The sequence below is a fragment of the Eulemur rufifrons genome, chromosome 7, assembly GCF_041146395.1.
Source record: "Eulemur rufifrons isolate Redbay chromosome 7, OSU_ERuf_1, whole genome shotgun sequence".
Classification (NCBI taxonomy): Eukaryota; Metazoa; Chordata; class Mammalia; order Primates; family Lemuridae; genus Eulemur; species Eulemur rufifrons.
The window spans coordinates 12145464-12168160 of NC_090989.1; the positions used below are offsets into that span (position 1 = coordinate 12145464).

At 46.9% G+C, this 22697-nt stretch overlaps 1 protein-coding gene across 3 annotated transcripts in view; it reads right to left on the reverse strand.

The window, feature by feature from the left end:
• Positions 1-11768: 11768 nt before the first annotated feature.
• The window catches only part of EVA1C (eva-1 homolog C), an 82312-nt gene continuing 71383 nt past the window's right edge, over positions 11769-22697 (reverse strand). For 2 of the 3 annotated variants that reach the window (XM_069472349.1, XM_069472347.1), the window contains 3 exons: positions 21374-21454; positions 20226-20315; positions 11769-12337 (listed from right to left, as the gene is read on the reverse strand). In XM_069472349.1, the coding sequence (XP_069328450.1) occupies positions 11961-12337; positions 20226-20315; positions 21374-21454 (548 nt within the window). In that variant the 3' untranslated portion in view covers positions 11769-11960. The remainder of the gene's footprint in view (positions 12338-20225; positions 20316-21373; positions 21455-22697) is intronic. The other variant, XM_069472348.1, reaches the window with a different exon arrangement.

Below are 22697 nucleotides of genomic sequence, written 5' to 3' on the forward strand. Positions count from 1 at the left end.
AATCCAGCAATAGTTGGGAACGTCAATATTTTCTCTCAATTATGGAAAGAATAATGAGGCAGAATATCAGCAATAGACTTGGAAAACACTATAAATCAACTAGACTTAATAGGCATCTATAGAAAACTTAGCAGCAGAATATACATTTTTTCAAGTGCACATGGAACTAGTGCATAATAGGCCACATGTATGCTATAAAACAAGTCTCTATAGATTTTAAAGGATTGAAATGATATAATGTATGTTCTCTGACTGTAGTGGAATTTGATTAGAAATCAACAACAGAAAGAATTTTGGGAAATTCATGAATACATGGAAGTTAAACATATTCTTAAATAACAAATGAGTCAAAGAAGAAAGCACAAGGGAAATTAGAAAATACTTTGAGATGAGTGGAAGCAAAACTCTCATATCAAAACTTATGGGATACAACTAAAGCAGGGCTTTGAAGAAAATTTATAGCTATAAATACCTATATTAAAAATGAAAGATCCCAAATAAGCCTAACCTTTCACCTTAGGAATCTAGGAAAAGAAGAGCAAACTAACGCCAGGCAATCAGAAAAAGGAAAATAATAAAGATTAAAGTGGAAATAAATGAAATAGAGAATAGAAAAACAATAGAGAAAGTGAATAAAATAAAAAGTTAATTGTTTGAAAAGATCAACAAAATTGACCAACCAATATGTAGATTGACCAAGAAAAAAAGAGAGAAGACTCAAATTAGTGGAATCAAGAATGCAAGAGGGGCCGTCTCTACCAACCCTATAGAATGCAAAGGATTATAAGGGAATAGAATAAACAATTATATGTTAACAAATTAGATAATTCAGATGAATTGAACAAATTCATAGAAAGACACAAACTACTGAAACTGACTAAAAAAGAAATAGAAAATCTGAATAGACCTAGAAAAAGTAAAGAGATTGAATTTGCAACTTAAAAACTTCCACAAAGAAAGCCCAGGCAGAAAGGGGTTTGCTGGTGAGTAACAACGTACAGTCAGTCCTCAGTATCTGTGGATTTGACATCCATGGAGTCAACCAACTGTGGAACAAAAGTATTTTTTAAAAAATTAAAAAAATAAGTAATTGGCAGAGTCAATGCAATCACCATCAAAATACTAATGTCATATTTCACAGATCTAGAAAAAACTAATTCTACACTTTGTTTGCAACCAGAAAAGAGCCTGAATAGCCAAAGCTATCTTAAGCAAAAAAGAACAAATCTGGAGGCATCACATTATCAGACTTCAAACTATACTACAAGGCTGCAGTAACTAAAACAGCATGGTAGTGGCACAAAAATTGAGACATAGACCAATGGGACAGAACAGAGAACCCAGATATAAAACCATCCTCATATTGCCAACTGATCTTTGACAAAGCAGACAATATACACTGGGAGAAAGAAGCCCTAGTCAATGAATGGTGCTGGGAAAATTGGATAGCCACATGCAGAAGAGTAAAACAGGATCCATGTCTCTCACCACTCACAAAACTTAATTGAAGAGGATAAAAGACTTAAATGTAAGGCATGAAACCATAAGAATTCTACAAGAAAATGTTGGAAAAACTCTTCCAGAGATCAGCTTAGGCAATGAATTTATCAAGAAGACTCCATTTCAATTTGCATTTTCTGGGTGAAAAAAAAAAAAAGAAGACTCCAATGGTAATCATAGCAACAACAAAAATGAATAAATTGGACTTGATTAAATTTAAAAAGCTTCTGCACAGCTAAGGGAATAATCAACAGACCAAACAGACAACCTACAGAATGGGAGAAAATATTTGCAAGTTATACATCTGATAGAGGGCTAATAACAAAAATCTACAAAGAATGAAAGCAAATCAGCAAGGAAAAAACAAACAACCTCATTAAAAAGTGGGCAAAAGACATGAACAGAAGCTTTCCAAAAAAAGATAGACATATGGTCAATATACATATTAAAAAATTCTCAACATCACTAATTATCAGGGAAATGCAAATTAAAACCACAATGAGATCTCGCCTTACTCTAGTTAGAATGGCTCTTATTAAAAAGTCCAAAACCAATAGATACTGACATAGTTTCAGAGAGAAAGGAATGCTTTTAACTGTTGGTGGGTCTGCAAATTAGTACAACCTCTATGGAAAACAGTATAGAGATTCCTCAAAGAACTAAAAGTCGACTTACCATTTGATCTCACTACTGGGTATTTACCCAAAGGAAAAGAAGTCATTTTATCAAAAAGACACCTGCACTCAAATGTTTATTCCAGCACAATTTACAATTGCAAAGATGTGGAATCAACCCAAGTGCCCATCAATTCATGAGTGGATTAACAAAATGTGGTATATGTTTACCATGGAACACTACTCAGCCATGAAGAAGGATAAATTAAGACCTTTTGTAACAATTTGGATGGAACTAGAGACCATTTTCCTAAGTGAAGTATCTAAAGAATAGAAAAACAAACACAACATGTATTCACTATTAAACTGGAACTAACTGATGAGCACACGTGTGCACAGAGGTAAGTAAAACTCAGTAGAAATCAAGCAGGAGGCAAGGGGGAGAAGGAGATAGGTGAAAACCTACCTAAGTAGTACAATGCACACTCTCTGGGTAATGGGCACACTTGTAACCCTGACTCAAGCACAACAAAACTGATACATGTAACCAAAAACATTTGTACCCCTGTAAGATTTTAAAATAATAAAAAAAATTTAAAAATACAAATAAAAATAATACAATATAACAACTATTTACATGGCATTTACACTGTAGTAGGTATTATAAGTACTCTAGAAATGATTTAAAGTATACAGGAGGGCCAGGTGCGTTGGCTCACTCCTGTAATCCTAGCACTCTGGGAGGCTGAGGCAGGTGGATCGCTCGAGGTCAAGAGTTCAAGACCAGCCTGAGCAAGAGCGAGACCCCATCTCTACTAAAAAATAGAAAGAAATTAGCTGGACAACTAAAAATATATAGAAAAAATTAGCTGGGCATGGTGGCACACACCTGTAGTCCCAGCTACTCGGGAGGCTGAGGCAGGAGGATTGCTTGAGCCCAGGAGTTTGAGGTTGCTGTGAGCTAGGCTGACGCCACGGCACTCTAGCCCGGGCAACAGAGTGAGACTCTGTCTCAAAAAAAAAAAATAAATAAAGTATACAGGAGGATGTGCACAGGTTATATGCAAATAACGATGTCATTTTATATCAGGGACTTGAGCATCTGCAGGTTTTGGTATCCATGGGGATCCTAAAACCAATCCCCCCAGATAGCGAGGGATGACTGTGAAATGATGAGTACAGTGTCTGGCACACAGTAAGCGCCCAGTGAAAGTTACCTGTATTACTATCAATTTTCCATTGCGTGTCTTTCAAACTCTATGTTGTGCTTGTCTACCGTGTCTTGTTTGATTGTGAACTTCTCAAAGGCACGGAATCTGTCTCATTCTTTGAATTCCAAGTGCCTAGCTTGGTGCCTGGCCAATGTCCTGACGAAAGTAGAGAGAAAATAATGTCAGAATTCAAAGGAAGACATGTCATATCCCACCTGGGGGAATCCGGAAAGGCTCATGGAAGAAGTCGTGTCTGAGCTGGGCCTCAAAGGCTGGTAGGAATTCACCTGGAGTAATGGCTGGGAGATTCCTGGTGAAACCAAAGAAGGCCAACATGGATCGGGTGCCCAGGAAAGCTCAAAGAAAGAAGAATGCTCAAAACTTCTCAACACGAAATCCCAGTGTGATCTTTCCATTGGGGAAGAAATACCTTGCTTTAAAACTTTCTAATAATTTTCTATTCTTTTGTCTTAGACCACACCTTTACTTTGTGTGTCTTTGGAGACCCATTTCCCTCCCTGTCTCCTGCTGAATTTCAGCAGCTGCTCATTTGCTGGTACTTCCAATGACCCTAAGAGATGTGTGCGTTCACTGTCTCCATTTTACAGATGGGGAAACTGAGGTCAGTGAGGTTAAGAAATTGTCCAAGGGCTGCAGCTAATGGGTGGTGGAGGTGGAATTTGAACTGAGGGCTCTGCTTCCAAGACCCACAGTCTTGGAGGAGCTTCAACCGTAGTACCTGACTGCGCTTTGCATTGGGTTTTGTGTCTGGTTCCACTTGTCCTCCTTCTCTAGAAAAAGTGTAAGCCAATAAAACTATGAAGTCAAAGATTTAAAGACTTGTTTCGATGCTGTACAGGGAAGGCAACTGCTCAGTTGACCAGGACACAAGGCTGTCTCCAGGCCCAGCAAGGGCATCTCCCTATCTGTCCTCCTGAGGTTGGACCTTGACGCTGGTGTGCACATCCCTGGTTTTAAGCAGTGTCAAGGGGGTGGTGGCTGTTTGGGGGCAGGGTGGGACAGAGCATGGACATAGGGACCGTGTTGTCCACTCACATACCTGTATGTGAGCCCCTCCTGGAAAGGACAGAGCTGGCACACGAAGAGGAAGGTGGCCCTGGGGCCAGAGGTTGAGGCTACCTCTTCCCTTCCACCCTCCCCCCATAGCCAAATGGTGACACCAAACCCTGAGAATTCTAACTTTGAACTTGCTCTTCAAGATAAATTTTTCAAGGTAGAAGAAGAGAACATGTTCTATATAACTGTTTTGTGGCTCGACTATAACATTATAACACTTAGCTGCATGGTAAGTGAGACTCCATTTCTTCCCTGAGACCCTGCAAATGTTAGGAGACCTAGAGATTTCTCTACATATGCAGAAAAATATAGTTCTGAGTCTTTTAAAAAATATAGATGGTATCATAATCCATGTATTATCTAATAATGACTTCAAGAATTTTTCATGCCAGTACGTAGAGATCTACCTCATTTAAAAACACCATATAATGCATCTTCATTATTTTTTCAGAACAGCTGGCCTTCTTCCCAAGACGTCTTCACTAAGGAGTATGTATGTGCATGGACCGAGTGACAGAGGCTCATTTCACAGAAACCTAGAGCCTGGCTCGGCCGTGTGATTCACCCTCTGCTGACCAGCGCACGCCTCCCTCTCCCAGCGTCCGTCTGGCGGCTTTACAATCAGAGGTCAAATTCTAAGGAAGGAAGTGTGGGAGCTCAGAGCTGGGAGGCAGCTCACCAGCTCTGCAAATTCTTCACAGATTAGCAACACATTCTCTTGCTAGTTCATTGTTGGGGAGTTGGGAAGGTTTTTCCTTTTTCTCTTCTGGTGAGGTAATGGCATCATTTTATACTTGCCTCTAATTGGAGCTCCCTCCCTTCCTCGGAGCTAATGGAGACTTTTCCAGGTCAGATGGGGGCTTAGTCATCAGTACCCCAGGCCCCTTCCTCTTCCCTTAATCTTTCCCAGGCTGGATTTGGTCTCTGAAACAATAGGAAATGACAAGCTCTATTTTTCTTTCCTTGAAAGGACTCGATCTGTGGAGTCATGAGTTTGGAACAGAGACAGTGTGGGGAATGAATGTGTACCCCAATCTCAAGTGACCAGCTTTCCTCTCTTTGTCCCGCTGGGTCCCTGCAGCCTGAGCTCACCATATTGCCAGGCAGTTCGCTTAAAAGCAGGAAGGCGGCATTTTCACCTGAAGATAAATTCCCAGTCGGATTTTCTGTTGGACCAAACCGAAGGAAACGCAATTAGGCAGTGAGCGATCTTCAGGGAAAGACTGGGAACCTTTCAAAACAGGGCTCTACTAGAAATAGCTTGTCAGGCCCTAGACATCCATTTACACTGGTGACAGTCATTGCATCTTAGTGTCCACGTGAGTCGCACACCACAGTAGCTTTCTGGGAGCGTCGATTTTAATTTCTCCAACAGAATTAAGCTGTAATTGGGCAAATTCCACGATATTGAGATTAACTGGACAGTGATTGGCCATCTTAAAATCAGCAGTAATCGCTATTCCAAGAGTCAGAAGGCCAAGATCTGAGGCCAGGCCCAGCCCACTCCTGGCTGTGGGTCCCTCACCTGCTCTGAGCGTGGCCTTGCACCTGGGGATGGTCGAGGATGCTGTCTTTACAGCCAGGACGTCAGGCACGTGCGTAGCCTGGAGTACAGAACCCCCCAGGTGCTCTTACCCTTTTAGCCTTATTTCCCATGGACCCCCTCACCCTCGCTGTGCCCCAGTCCCAAACATGCTGCTGCTGTTCCCACCTCCTGGCCTATTGCGGCTGCTCCTTCTTCACCTTTGAAAATTCTGCCTACTTTTTGAGGCCCACGTTGCACACTGTCTCCAATAAGCCTCCCGAAGCCCATTGGGTGGAATCGTTGTCTCTGTGCCCCGAGGGCCACTTGGGTTGGCCATTTACTGTCATTCTGGCACTCTGTCTTGTGACTCTAAAGCTCTGAAGAATGAAGAAGGGACCTCTGCTGAATTGCCCATGGCTCAGCCAAGGGATGGAAGGGACCAAGGAGGGCCAGAGGTGAGGTCCTGTCCCCCGGGGCCCAGCAGTTCCACCTGGGGACGTGGTGAGGCAGAGCTCTGGCAGGAGGTTGCTCTGGGCTGTGCCTGGGTGCTGATGGCCTGCAGGGTCAGGAGAAAGGAGGCCCCTTTAGACTCTTCTAGGTAGTCACCCCCTTCTCAGGGGACAAAGGAAGGAGAGCAGCAGCAGCAGCAGCAGCAGCGCCCAAAGAAGTGATGGTGGCAGCAGCTGTCGCCACACCCAGCCAGGTTGTGTGATGCAGAGCAAAGAGGAACAGCGGGCTGAGGGTGGCCAGGGCAGGGGAGGGGACACAGCTCCTGAGGTCGTGGCTCTGTGGGGGTCGCAGTCCACAGAGGTGAGTCTGCAGCCTGGGACGGGGTCCTGTGCCCCCGAGGCTTCGGGGCTTGGAGACGAGGGACATGTGGGCACCCCCAGGAAGGGTAGCAGAGGTGGGGTAGGTGGTGCTGGGGTCCCACGTTTCTGTGCCTGGGATTTTGAGATCTGATAACACCCTTGGTTGGGGAGGCCCGGGAAACACCTGCTCCATTTTATCACGGAGATGGGCAGGTGTCTCCGTGTCTGACTTAACACACTAGCTCAGCATTGTCCAGTGGAACTACCCACATCGTCCAAGACGGTAGCAACTGGCCATGTGACTACTGAGCACTTGAAATGTGGCCAGCTCAAGTGAGGAGTTGACTTTTAAATTTTATTAATTAATTAAAATTTAAATTTAAGTAACCGCATGTGGCTGGTGGCTCTGTCCTGGACAGCACAGGCCCAGATTGGCAGCATCTGCAATTAGCCACCTGGGTCAGCGGCCTCTCACTCATTCTCCAAGGGGCCTGGCTCTGCACCCACCCAGAGGCGGGGATGTTGATTTGAAAGTCTGGACATGGTGGCCCGGATTATTAGCTGGTTTCCTGGATTCCCCCTACATGGCTGACGGCTGTCATGGCTCTTTCCTGCCTCCTCTTTAGCTGTGGACTAGGGCAGCGTCCAGCCAACGGGGCATTTAGTTGAAGTACTTAGGATTTAATCTCCGGGGCTACTGTCCAGTCTCGGGATGGAGTTTGGCCAACTCCACATTGATGGTCAGGCTCACAATGGGCTTTTTAAAACTGAATAGCCACAGTTCTGGGTCATAATTTCTCTGCCAAATCTGAGCACAGCTTCTTAAGTCCGTGTGAGGGAGACTTGACAACGGACTTGGTTGCAGAACCCAAGGAAGTTCAGGGCCTGACACTTTCCTCTGAGCTATGCAGATAAAATTATTTCTCCTCTGCAAACTCTTCTCCATAGCAGGGCTAAAGGAGGCTGCCTTGCTCTCACCCTCAGGGTCTTATTTTTATGATGCCTTTGAGTTTTGTAAAATGTCCGTAGTGTAGTCTAAATGGTACAGCTTTAGCCACACAGATGCTGGATGCTGCCACTCAGGAGGAAGAAATCATTGATGATAAAAGCTTAGATGTATTGTTGTTCCTGTTATGTGTAAAACACCATCACTCTCTAACACCACTAGGAGGTAGATGCTATTATGATGCCCATTTTACAGATGAGGAAGCTGAGGCATAGCTAGGTCAGCCCAAGATGGGGTCAGACCAAGTCAGAGCAGAAGCTGGGAGACAAAGCACAGTGGGCAAGGAAACCCGAGTCCAGGGCTGGGCAGAGTCATGTCCAGTCTGGTCAATGTCAGTGTTCCAGGGGTCTGGGCTGAGGGGCAGGGAGTGGGGAGGAAGCTTCAGGGCAGTGGTACTTTTCAGGAGGTCCTGTGGGTAGACAACGTGGGATGATAAGCTTGCTCAGCTCCCCTGCCTTCCCTGCATGGAGCTTTGGTTCCCAGGTAACCTGGAGCAGGAACTGGTTTCCAGGGATTCAGGGAGAAGGGTGGGTGGAGATCGGAAGAGGACTCCCGTGGGCATCCCTTCCCGAGACTCCCCAGACGCTGGGTGTATGAACAGCTGACTTTTCCTGACACCACCAGCTAGCGGGGAAGGTCCCTGATGTTCCTTCGTGTCTGGCTCCACTGGGGTTGTGGGTGGCGCTGGCCAGCACTGTGGCCCGAGAGAGACGGGCATATTCCCCCGGTGCATATCACACGGGATGCTGTCGTCAGTTTCCTGAGACAGAGATTCTTGCAAGAGGGAGTTATTGAGGGAGTGCTCTCCGGAGAAGGTGGTGAGGGGCAATTCTCTGCCGAAGAGGACAGGTGTGGGCCGTTCACAGCCACCTCACCCAGCAGCTGGGGGCTGGGTGCCCGGCCTGGGAACCGGGCACCAACATCATGCACTGCCCCGTTTTTGAGGTCAACAGTGGCACTGTTTGCAAGTCCCCCAGAGCCTGCTTGGTCCCTGTGTGTGCACTGCTTCTCCCTGAAGCCGCAGCAAATGCCACCACTGCTACAGAGCACCAGCCTTTAACAAGCTCGGGTGAATCTGGAGAACAGAATTTTGCAGCAGGAAGCTCAAGTATTAAAACTAAGCTCTAGTGGCACATAACTGAGGTAGTGACAGGCAAACCTCCCGGTGAGTGCTGGCCTCTTTTCACAGGACGTCTGGGACCCCACAGCTTGGAAACAGTGGGGGCTCTGCTGCCCAGAGGAGCACAAAGCCAACAACCAGCAGCCCGAGTGAGCCCTGAACTCTCTGGGTGGACACCCCCCACCCCCCGGGAGCTTCCTCCTGGCCACCACGGTCCGTCAGCAACCCCTCATCCAAATCTGCTTTGGTCATTTTCCTCCTGGGCTCTGTGCCCAGCCAAACACAATCTCAGCAGGATCCTTCAGGCTCCTTCCATGAGAAGAACATGGCATTCTCCTTCTGGGCTCAGGAAATGCAAATAAATAACTCACTGTATTTGCTATTTGCACAGGCCGAAGACTGACCCTCGCCTTGGCAGGCCTGTCTCCCAGCTGCCCCCACGGGGATCCTCGGAGGGAGTGTGTGTGTGTGTGTGTGTGTGTGCGCGCGTGCTGGGGGTTGATGGGGGGAATTGAGATAACGGAAAAACCCATTGTGAGATTCAAGGAAAGCATCATGACTGAGGTTAATACGGGCACAGCTCTTACTCCACCTGGTAAAGTGTCAGCTCCCGTGTTCCCTTTAGCCCCAAGAAGACAGTCATCAGAGAGATGGCATTTGTGTTCACAGAGAAGAAGATACCGCTTGGGAACTGGAAATAGAGACAGGGGCTCTGGGAGCTGGGACAACATCAAAATGCTCCCTGCTGAACTCAGGGACATGAAAGGACAAGGATTCTCTTTGATTAGAACAAAATCGTTATGAAGCAATTGGATGATGGAATTCACTTCATTTTCTGCTATGATCTAGAATAGATTATTTTTTTAATGAAAAGATTTAAAACACATCATCTCTAACCCCCTAAACTTTTCTCCATCCCTTGTACCGTATATGGAGAACTGAGGAATTCAGTCTCCACCCCAACCCGCCTGTAAAGACACTTCTCTTACTTGGTCCCCGCCCTCCCACCTGCAGGGTGTCGCGTGGGGAAGCTCACTTTGAAATTGGCAGACACGGGGGTGGAAGAGAAGATGTCACTCTGACTCACCTCAGCTTCCTCTTTCTTCCCACTGAATGGGAAACACAGAATTCCTCACTAGCTCCGTCTGTAGTTGCTGGTTTTTGCTGGTAAAATACCACACGTGAATGTTCACAGCAGCACTGTTCACAACAGCCAAAAGAAACAAGCCAGATGTCCACCAGCTGACAACTGGATAAACAAATTGTGGTCTATCCACACAATGGAATATTATTTAGCCATACAAACGAATGAAGTACTGACATATGCTACAACGTGGATGAATCCTGAAGACAGTATGTTAAGTGAATTAAGGCAGTCACGAAAGACCACATATTGTGTGACCCCATTAATATGAACTACCCAGAACAGGTGACTCACAGAGACAGAAAGCAGATTGGTGGTTACCAGGGGCTGTAGGGAGGGGAGAATGGGGAGTGACTGCTTACTAGGTATGGCATTTCCTTTTGGGGTGATGAAAATGTTTTGGAACCAGATAGAGGTGGTGGTTGTGCAACACTGAGAATGGATTAAATGCCACTGAACTGTTCACTCTAACATGGTTAATTTATGTGGATTTCAACTCAATTTAAAAAAATTCTGCAGACCTTCTCCCCGATCCAGGCAGCTGGGCCTCTTCACCCCACACCCATTCTCCTCTGCATTCTGCCAACGGCCCTTCGCCCTGATGGTCTATGGGACGAAGTGCCTTCTTGGTGCCTGGCACTGCTGGGGCTCCTGGGGGAACAGCTCCGCATTTCCTGACCACTCAGCACTGAGCCATCTCAGGGACTTGGGCCCCAGTGCTTAACCTGGCAGCCTTCAGCTTCCTGGTCTACATATTTTTGCAGGGTTGATGTGATGATGAAGGACAGGAGAGCTCATTGGTAATAGGAATATGAGCTATAACTCGATCATTTTTATACTTCAAGCCCCACTGGAACAAAAAAGAAAAAAACCCTTTTATTCTATTCCACAGCTATAAGCCTCCCATCCACCAGGGGGCGCCTTCTAAGGGACCCCATCATCGGTCCTCCCATCAGGAATCTGTTTCCTTAACTCCGTTTTCTGCTGCTCCTTCCCCCACTCCTCCCCTAGTGGGGTAGGACCCAGTTTTTGCAACGATTTGAAAACTAACTCCACGTGGTCGTTGCCCACAGGGCTGCCGAGTCCTCTGGCTGATGGCTTTTACCACAGAAGCTCTGCAGTTTAAAATCCTAAATCAGAAGTTGGCAAACTTTTTCTGTAAAAAGCAAGAAAGTAAATATTTTAGACATTACAGACCATACTTTATTTGCAAAAACAGGTTGCAGGCCAGATCCATCTGCTGCCTTTTTTTTTTTTTTTTGTCCAGCCCTTGAGTTAAGAATGGTTTTTACATTTTGAAATGGTCAAGTTGAAAAAAAAAAGAATATGTCACATGAAAATTAAATAAAATTGAACTTTCAATGTGCATAAATAAAGTTTTGTTGGAACACAGCCATGTTCATCCATTATGTATTATCGGTGGCTGCTTTGAGCTGCAGTGGAAAGTTGCTAGATGTGGCAGAGAGGATATGACCCACAATGCCTAAAATATTCATCATCTCACCCTTTAAGAAAAACTTTGCTGACCTGTGTTCTAAACAAATAGTATTAGTGATTGAAATCACTCCTGAGCTCACATTTGCTGTCCTGAGTATCAACATAAATATTTTACAGATATATAAGCATCTTCTATTTACTCATCCGTAAAATGAAGGTAACAGTAAAGCAGCTAAAATAGCACCTGGCATTATGAGTGCTCAATTAATGTGAATTTTAATAGTGTATAGACACAAATTCAAATAAATACAGAAAACAAAGATTCCTTCCCTCCTAATTTATTTTGGAATGTGCTGGAAACAATCTGAGACATCCCTTTAATAGCTTCCTGGCCTCACCAGGTTGGCTGACATGACAAATTCTCCTTCATAGAAGGTACAAGTGAATCAGAACCGGAGGGGCATCATGGATCCTTCCCTCTTCAGAAAGTGCAACGGCATCAAGATGCGTCTGGTTTTCAGTAGAACTGGCCCATGTTTCTCGGGAGTGAGGTGTCCAAACCACTGTTCATCCATATTTCCTGAATGATTTGCTCCCTGCGCTCAATCCTTTCTGCCAGCTCTGCAGCCTCTATGGAACTGTAGACAGGATATGAAGTCCTACAAAACCCTGACAGTTCTCCTGGAAAATCTGAGTCGGAGGAGCCATCCTCCTCCTCTTCATCCTCACTGTCCTCCTCGGCCTGGTCACTTCCTGGCACCAGGTGCTCCCTCCCCAGATGCAGCTCCCGGAAGTCCTTGGTGCAGGACACTTTGATGACCAAGGCACACAGTGTGAGGGCCAGGCCAATGCAAACGCTGGACACGAACAGCAGGGCGGCTCTCTCAGGGTGGGCTGTGGGAGGAAGAGGACATATCAGGAGCTGCGAGGAGCTGTCAGTTTTTATCAGTTCAAAGCCCCACAAGAACAAACATCTGCCCGAGTAGACAGCTAACCAAGAATACCAGTCCAGCATCTTTGAGACCACCCACACCTAACTGATCATACATCCCCACTGACAGTTTTAAGGTTTATGAGCATATACAGTGACTATATGTATGCATATGAGAACATACATAGCAGACGGACTCAGGAGCCAGATGCCCTGCCAAGTTCAAACCCAGATCTGCCACTCACTAGCTGTGTGACTTTGGGCAAGTTACATAACCTCTCTGTGTCCTAGTTTCCTCATCTGTAAATTAAGGCTTACAGTACCTTCCTATTATAGAGGTGTTACAAGTAAATGAGTTAATTCCTGTAAATCTCTTAGAATACTCACTGACATATAGTAAATGCTCAATAAAAGTGTTAGCTATTAGGAGTAGGAAAGTAGATTATGAAGAATTAATTTATGTACGAAGTATCTGTGTGAACTTAATATTAAAATAGATGTTAGCAAAGCTTAATTCCATTCTTTTTTTAGATTAAAAAATATAAATATTCAGTTGTCCCTCAGTATCCATGGTGGATTGACTTCAGGACCCTCTGCCCCAACCCACGCACATCCTCCCCTATACTTTAATCTCTAGACTGCTTATAATACCTAGTACAATGTAAACAGTTGTTATGCTGTATGGTTTAGGGAATAAAGACAAGGAAAGAAGTCTGTACATGTTTGGTACAGATGCAACCATCCATTTTTTTAAAAAAATATTTTCAATCTGCACTTGGTTGAATCCATGATACAGAACCCATAGATACAGAGGACCAAATGTAACATAAAACGTAAAAATAAAATATAATAAAATATAAAAAGAAAATAAATGTACTGTAAAGTTCTAATAATTTTTCCTGGATCCAAATGGATTGTCTGTATGATAATAGTAGAAATACAAATAATGCTAGGAGGTGCCATGTGTCCTGCCTATGTCCTTGCATCAACCTGTGTGGGCAGGACTGTGCCGCTTTTCTCCTATCCTTACCCCCACATTATGGTGTGTGCCCCTAAGGGTGTTATCACCCTGATTCTGGGAAATAATGATCCATTTAACTCCCTCATAACATGGATCAGGAATTGATAAACTTTTCCGGTAAGTGGCCAGATAGTAAATATTTTAGGTTTTATGGGCCATACAGTCTTTTGTTACAAATATCCAACTCTGCTGTTGTAATGCACAAACAACCACAGGCAGTACATAAACCAGAAAGTGTGGCTGTGTGCCAATAAAACTTTATTTATAGATTTGGCCCATGGGCCAGTTTGCTGACCCCTGATATAGATGCTCCGGCTGAGGCCCAGAGGGGAAGGCACTGCCTGAGGTCAGGTGGCTTCTTTGGGCAGAGCCAGTCTTGGAACTCATGTTCTAGGTGGGCTGCTTGTGGGGTGCAGAGTTGGTGGCCCCTGCATTTTCTCGGTGCATCTCACCCGAATGGATCCTCCTTCCCTTTGATTCCAGGCAGATAAGGGAGACTGTTGTCTTCACTGCCTCTGCCCCGCCCAGAGCTCCAGACTGGAGTTTCAAACCTCGAGGGCTGAGTGTCATGTACAGTCAAGGCATGGGCTGCTGTGACCTGCCTGGAGATGGAACTGGGACAGCTTATCTTCTTGAAACCTGAAACCTCCCCACACGGCTTCCTTCACTTGCAGCTCAAGTCACTGGTGTTGTCACTGGACTCAGAGGTGTTGTTCTTTGTTGCAGCTGCCCCTGCTGGTACAATCCCATCACTCTCTTTAAGACACTGATGTCTTCATTCAAAATTTGTTTTGGCTGGGGGAGGGGCAGCAAGTCACGTTTGCAATGCTATTAATAACCAGATATTTTTCCTAAGGTCCAAGGTATTTAGCAAATTTGGTTGAATGCAGACAGGTACCCTTTGTGAGAGCAGGGGGGCTCTGTTTATTTCTGGGGATGGTGGCAGAATGGGGATTTGGAGACACTGGCACTCGGGACAGTCATTAAATAGTCAGGCATAAAATGACACCAAGACCGGAGGCTCTGACCCCATGGGGCAGGTCTTTTCTCCTCCTCCCCGCTGCAGATCAAAGCCTCAGCTCTCCTGACTTCACTCTCTCCTTCCTCTCCTCTGACCTCTCCCTGCGGCAGCCCCTCGGCCCTTGATCTTCCAGCGACTTGTCCCTCCAGACCCTCCTCTGCTGTGGCGCTCTCCTAGGGCTCTCAAGGAGACCGCTGCTCAACTTCTCCTCGGAAAACATAAGCCCTTGAGCCCGGCTAGCAGCACCGCCTTCGAGGAGTGCTGTATGCGAGGAAACTGAACCCATCCGTTTATAACCTTTCCCAGCCATGTACGATCAGGCCAGTTCCGGACTGGAACAATCGCATCCTGGCCGAGCCTGCGGGAGCAATGATCACCCTCGCCTGGCGCTCTCCCCGCGGCCGTGTGCGGGGAGGGCCAGGTCCTCCGCGCACGGAGGTGGGTGCACGGTCTGGCTGTCACACACAGGCGGGTAACTACAGGCTCGTTACTCTACCTCTCTTTTTATTTTTTAAGGACTCCAGGTGGACAGAATTAGATTAGCCATAATCCTTAGGACATGAGCCACTCTCTTCATGGACCAATACATACATAGCCTCCTTTATGTTCATGTATTTAGTGAATTACCTCTAATAAGCACCTGTGCTGTGAACGAGCGCCCGCCTGGGGGCGAGGGCCTTGACAACACCTGTGTCTAACCTGTACTTCCTCATGCCCTGGCCTCCCCATCAAGGTGACTAGCACCTAAATGCCATGGTCATTACTCCCCTTCTTGCCTTTTTATATAGTTGATTTTCTCTTCTTTCTTTCTTTCTTTCTTTCGACAGGCCCATCTGTCCTGCCTGGCCATTGTAATCTTTAAAAAACACACATCAAGTCACATCACTGGCTTACTTAAAATTCACAGATGGTCTTTCCTCTCTCATAGGCTAGAAATCAAGTCCTGATCACAGCCTGTGAAGCTTGCTACCACCAGCCCCTGCCCCTCCCCAAGTTCAACCCTCAAGAGTCTTCCCTTTCCCTCTGCCCCCTGCACGGGCCTCCCATTCCCTACATGTGTCAGATGCCTTCACGCCCTGGAGTTTCTGCACGTGCTCTTCCTTGGGCCTGGAAAGTTCTTTCTTCCTTGTTCATCCAGTCCTCCACGCCTCCCCCTGCCTCAGCCTGGGCCAAGTCCCCCATCATTGTTTAGTCTCAGAGCATCTTAAATGTCTCCTTCGCAGCCCAACACGCAGTTGTCACTAACTCGCTGAGTGTGTTTCATCCTTTCTCTCCCCAAAGGATGCAAGCGCCCCAAGCGCAGGGGCTAGGACTGTCCTTGTCCTTCTCCAAAGTCCCCGTGCACATCGTGTATTGCACAGATATTTGCTGAGTGCAGGAAAGGAGGGGATCATGGATTTAAGCACTAGGCTTGGTGCCCTGGGACGGGAACTCCATAAAGTCAGTTCCCTTCCTTCCCCTCTCCCTCCCCTCCCGGCAGGTGAGCGTCTGGGTTCTATGGCCAGGAGAACATCTCTGGTTCGTGACACTCCAGGTGCCTCTTGGCTCAGTCGCCTCCTGCTAAGTGAGCGCTGTCTGGGGCGTGTCCACATTGACTCCGCTGAGTTCCAGCGACCAAAGACAGAGAACGTGGGCAGCTCTTGGCCAGCCCATAGGAAAGAGGCTTCCTACTCATCCGAATTGACTAGTTGGAATTACAGAATCACCGGATGTTGGTTAGATGGAATCTTAGAGATGAGCCGGCCCAATCCCTCCCGCTGTAGCTGAGTCACGTATTCAAAGCCACCACTTGGCTGGGTCCCCAAGCTCAGGCCAGGGCTCTCTCCTCTGCCCCAGGCTTTACACTAAGGGCACTTCATCTGTTTTCTAGCATCATTTGGACCACTTTGGCCTTTTGTGACCCGTTTTTCTATTATATATTCTGGAAAAATAAAGAAGTTCTCTTTGTGGGTGAAGGGAATCTTCACACTGTGACTTTGTTGGTATTGTTCCAAATTTAGCCTTGGCTCATCCAGCCTAGAGTGAATGACTTGAGTTTTATCGGCTGGAGCATGCCCTTGGCAGCCTCAGAACGTGGCCAATGGCCTTTAAGACCTTTTATGACCCTTAGATCCCGGATCTGGGGCCAATACAAGCTCCAGCGCAAACTTATTTTTGTCCAGATAGGAAACCCAGAAGCCACGGCGAGGGCTCCACCGCCTGGGGCCCTGCTGCTGTCGGGCTGGAGGGCCCGTGGGAAGACTGGAGGCCGTGGGAACACATCAGAATCCACACCTAGTGACAAGGGGGTGCTGATTTCCAACTGTCCTCCCTGGCAGGGGACTCATGTGGCTCTGACTTTGGAGTGTGTTATTCTACTTCTACTGCAGGGTGGGCTTCTCTATATCCTAGAGTTCTTTTCCTATGAAACAATGGTGCCTCCCCAACTCGGGACATCTTGGGCTGTAAGCCTGTCCCCTCCTGCTCTGGCTCCTGACCCTGGCCCTGGAAACCCCACACACCCTGAAAGTCCACAGCAGGGTCTGCCAGAGGCTGAAGACACACATGTCACTGTCCCCAGGGGTAGGGACAGTGTCGGAACTATTAGGCCACCAAAGGCATTCTGCAGGCACACATGAGGCAAACACACAGAGCCAGATGTCAATAAAACACTAATTGGGTGGAATGAGAGGGGTCATGTTCAGAGGCAAGACTGTCTAAATAAATAAGTCCCCTTGGGCACAGTCTGCCAGGGCACAGTGGCTCCTGTGGAGCCAGCCAGGGAGCTTCCTCCTTAGGAACCCCCAACACCCACCCCCAAACACACACACACACACACACACACACTCTCTCTTTCTCTCCTCCCACCTCCCCTTTCAACTTCTCTAGTTTCAAACTCTTTCCATGAGCTTCTTCAGACCCACGGTCTCCAGATTCTAGAATGAATCAAGGAATAGGTCTGTACTATTGCAATGACGGCAAATCCCAACACACCTAAGAAGCTGTCTCACTGTTGACAAAACAGCCTCTCAGATGACTCAAATGGCCGCAGGAGAAACCGGCCATCCGGCACCCGTGGGCATCCTGAAGTCCCTCCCGCTCACCTCTGTGTTTCAGTATCACAGGACAAACCTCCCGACTGTGGTTTCTCGCCAACTCGTCCTCCGCGTGCACCTGGCTGCACTAACGCGTCAAAGCTACATGCAGCCAGACTGGGGAAATGTCCTTTTGGAGTCACTCGATTTACTGCCTGTTTGGCTGCTCTGGGCGGGAACCTGCCCTGCGGGTGCACCTGGCTCCCGGCTGCTCCTGCCAGAAGCTTCTCCTTCAGGGCTGCCCAGGGCCCCCAGCCCTGCTGGGATCACAGCCCCACGGCAGGGCGGAGGGTGCTGCTCAGGGTTGGCCGGGCACCTCTTTCCGGCAGCAACCGGGAGGGCGCTCAGTGCTGTTTGGCGCTGGCTGTCGTTCGGCCGCCTGTGTAGGCTGAAACGCGCACCCCTGCAGAGTGCTGGCTTCCGGGGCCACTGCCCACGCACCGCTACAGCAGCATCCAGAGAGCAACACACACACACAAGGAGACCCGCAGACGAGTCTGCAGGCAGCGGTTCCACCGGGACTTTTTGAACCTCCGTGATTCAAGTCGTGAGCATCTTCTGGTGCCTTCATTTAGCTAATACCCAACAGGGTGCATTTAGGACCTCGTTCTCTTGGGCGTTGTATCTAGGCTTGGTCGTGGCTTGCTGAGCTCAATGTCCCTAAATATCCCTCAATAAAACCAAATAACAGCCCATCGAGTCCTTACATTTAAAAAAAATTTGGTATCTTACCAATAGCAAATATTGAGTGATAATTAGGCACAGGGCAGCTCATACCACCCGATCGGGGTGCCACGTTTGGGTAACTACTTACTGTGCACCTGTTCTGTACCAGCACTGTCCTAGATGCAGGGATGTGACAACAAATAAGATGGCAAAACACCTGCCCGTGTGGGGCTTAACATCTAGTAGGAGAGGCAGGCGCTAGACAAATAAATCTTCCCTACGACTTTAGGGAGCGATGAGCACGTAAAAGGATAGAACAGGATAGACAGGGATGGAGGGAAGCTAATTTAGATAACGCAGGACCAGGAGGTTTCTGTCCCTCAGGAGGGGCCGCTCCTTGCTCAGGGAAGTGGAGTGCAAGTGTCGCATTAGTAGGGGCTGAATCCTGGCCCTGCCTCTGTCCATGGTGCCCCCAGGCAAGTGGCGCAACTCCTCTGACCTTTGGCTTCTTTAAGTGCAGAACGGGGGACCGGAGTCCCATCTCTCAGGGCTGTTGCTATGGACCTATGTTGAAGCTCTAGCCCCCAAAGTGATTGTACTGGGAGATTTCAGGAGGTAACTTAGGTTAAAAGAGTTCATAAGGGTGGGGCCCTAACTTGATAGGACTGGTGGTTTTATAAGAAGAGGAGATCTCTATCTCTGTCTCTGTCTCTCCCCGTCTCTCCACCATGTGAGGACACAGAGAGAAGGTGGCCGTCTACAAGCCAGGAAGGGAGCCCTCACCAGAAATCCATCAGTGGACACTTTGATCATGGACTTCCGGCCTCCAGAACTGTGAGAAAATAAATGTATGTTGTTTAAGCAGCCCAGACTCTGGCGTTTTGTTACCATGGCCCGAGCTGACTAGGGTGGGTGTGGAGAGGAACTGACAGGGCAACCGAGGTACAGCACACGGCTCGGCCACAGCTCAGCGAGTGACGTGTGTCACTCCTCGCCGACCGTTCTTCCCCATTTGAAGGATTTTCATGGTGCCTTTCTTCCAAGGAGCTCTCCGGGGACTCTGTAAATATGGATTCCTTGCATTTCTTAACAATGACAATTACCAGGAACAGCCAGACATGGAAATGGGAGGGCAGTTAGAAAGGAGAAGATTCACGGAGAAAACCAACAGCCACACACCACACAACAAACACACAGAAGGAATACTGACGCAGGCAGACAGACGATGGGGCAGCAGAGGACAGCAAGGCTGAGCTCTGTCTCCCACGTGAGATATTTCCTTAAGCCCTTATTTTCCTCTAAGACAAGCTTACCCCAAATAGCCCCATGTCCACGGCCTTAAATAGTAATGCTGTTGTGCATTATATTAATGTATATTTTACTGAAGGTCTCAGAGGTTTTGGCCTGCCCAGAGTTAGGCAGGCATTGTGGAAACTGGCAGTTGACGTTCCAAAATATGATCTATCTTAAAATAAGCGGACTGGGTGGTGGGAAAGATAGTACCTACCTTCCGCTCACCAAAGAGGCCCCACAGCACGGCCGGCCTCAGTGCAAACCCTTCAGCTCTGCTAATTCGGGAGGGCTGAGCCTGATCACTCCTTGTGGGGAAGATTAACAAGGGAATCCTTGGCAACCGGGAGAAATGACACTCATGACTCAGAAAATGGCCCTGTCTTCATGGCGCCTGACCTGTGTTGTTTACTAAGTGATCTTCTGGCTCGTTTTTCTTCCAGCCGGGAGTGGAATTCAATAATCCTAGGCCCTTCCCAAATTTTAGACCTGGGAAATGCATTTCTCAGGTTCCTACTTTTCAAAGGGGAAAATATCCGTGGAGCCCAACTCATACATAATGCAACTTGATCGATTTATGTGGCTCTCTTGTTGGTTGCCTGGTTGCAGCTGAACCTGAGTTCAGGTCTCTGTTTCTGGCGCTTACAAGACTGCAGTTGGCTTATCACACGTAAGTCATTTTTCTTTAGTTATCTGAGTGTCGTAATCGAACAGTGCATTTGTTAATAAACTTTAGTCAATCCATTAGCATTCTAGGAAGCTTTGATTCATTGACCTACCTCTAATGTAAGCAAATGCTGCCAGAGAGTTGCTAACAATAACTCCATCTTTCCTCAGAACCCTCGATTCGTTTGGGTCGAAGTTTATACCTGTTTCATAAAAAATGCAAGACCAGTTAATCACAGCTGTTCATGGTACGCCTGTCCTAAGAGACCCCTGCCACTCCTAACCCGGGACTGCCAGAATAATTAAACGTCACAGAAATCAAACAAATCGGCCTCTGGCTAATTTATGGAAGACTAAGCCAGTAAGAGCGCTTAGTAAGCAGTCCCTGAAAATAGTGTTAATAAATTATTAAAAGGATTAGAAATTTTAAAAAGTGTTGGTTCCAACTGCAGGTGTGGCTCATCCACTCCACTGGAGAAGGGAACAAATGTATTGTCCCATCCTGAAGGCGGTGGCATTCATCGTGCCTCTTGGAGGCTTAATAATGTCTCACTTTAACCATGGAGTCGCTGTCTGCTCTGCTGACCAGGGATAAGACAAACCTGGAGTTATGGAGGGAGGTTGTGTGAGGTTACTTTTTTGCAAATGACAGCAAAATGTGAGGCATGTCTGCTTTCAGCTGCCTGGTTACTCATCTGGGATGGGGCTCAGTGAGCCCGAGATGGGGCAGCCTGGACACAGGACAAAACTCTCACCACCCAGAGCCTAACATCGTAGATGGTCGACTTGGTCTCTGCAGTTTCTAGCAGGAACCCCGTGGGTCTGAATTCCATTCTAGATTTGATAATAAACTCATAATGCTCACCCCTGCCCTCCATTTACAAAAGTTAAAACTAAGGAGGAAGGTCTGTGTACGGAGACCTGCAGCTCCAAGCTGGCTCTGGCCCCCAGGTTCCTGGCAGGACCATCTTTGCAACAAGCTCATTGTATAATCCAGAAACTCCAGATTTATTTCCGAGCAGCTCTCTTTTTCAAAGTGATTTTTCTTTTAGGAAGTGAGGGAACAGAGGGGAGGTTTATTCCACTCCGATTTAAAAAACCAAAACAAAACAAAATGGTGCAACCATCGGCTGCAGCACTGTCACCACCAGGACTAGGGGCTCAAACACACCTCCTTCCCAAGCTGTGCCCACCTGTGCTCACGAGGGGGCTGTTCACCTTTACTGAGAGAGAAATGCGAGTAGTAAGCCATAAAAATTACCATAGTCGCCATCTTTCTGCTTCAAAGAAGGTTTTAGATTAGCAATGGCTGGATCAATCGCTGTGAGTATGTTCTTGGGAACTAAAAGCCAAACAGAAATATTTTAAATACTGGGTATATTGAAAAAAGCTGTGCATTTAATATATTTATAAAGTGCAATGTAGATGAGATTTAAAAAATCACTTTCAAATCAGTACAAGAATCACTCTGCCTGTTAGATACACTTATATAGACTCATGATGGTACCTGTGTGGTCATCAAATGTCCCAGAGAGGTGAACTTTTAGGACCATTTTACAATATTAAAATAAATAACAACATGGAGGATAAATAAACAAGATATGGTATATCCATCCCATAGAATATAAGGTAATAATAAAAAGGAATTAAGTACTGGTACATGCTACAACGGGGATGAACCTCAAAAACACCATGCTCAGTGAAAGAAGTCAGCCACAAAAAAACAGCTAGTGTATAATTCCATTTATACCAAATATCCAGAAATCGTAAATCTAGAGACAGAAAGTAGATTAGTGGTTACCTGGGTCTGGGGCAGGGGGGGCGGGAGGTTGGGGAGTGATGGCACATGGGCACGAGGGAACTTTCTTGGTTCATGGAAATGCTTTGAGATTGGAGTGTGATGATGGTTGCACAACTCTAAATTTACTAAAAATCGCTGAATTGTATTCACTTAAAATAGGTGAAAATTTAAGGCACGTAACACCTGAACAAAGCCGGTAACTCTGAACATGAGCTTCCCTGACACTTAGTAAAGCTAAATGCCTGTGACCAACTCAGATCCACCACTGACCTCTGTCCAGCTCTGAGCAATCTGTCCCGTTGCTCCCGTAATAAACCTAGGGAGAATTCCAAGACTATGCTAGAGTGACTTGCTAAATATTATCAGACAGAACCATAGGAAGATGAGGAGAGGATGGCAGTGCGGTCCGCTCCTTTGGAAGGTGGTTTAAGATTCTGCCAAACTGACCCTAAGAATAAGCCATGGGACGTCAGGATCCCCGGGCAGAGCAGCCGGGGGTGACAGCGCCTGCTGAATCAGAGGGCGTAGCGAGAAATCTGCAGGCCGAGCCCACGACCACAGGCTGCGAGAAGGGAGAGGAAATCAAATATTCTTGCTGCAGAAAAGTGCTTATTTTTGTTTGTTCTTTAGCCCAGCAGAGATCCGGCAGAAGTGGCAACAGGAAATAGAGAGGAAGCCAATACAAACCGTGCAAGTTCAACTGCACCGCTTTCTCAAAAAGAACTGCCAAGACATCTTTGGCAGCAAGAAAACCTCATTTCCTTTCTCGGAGTGCTTAACTGCA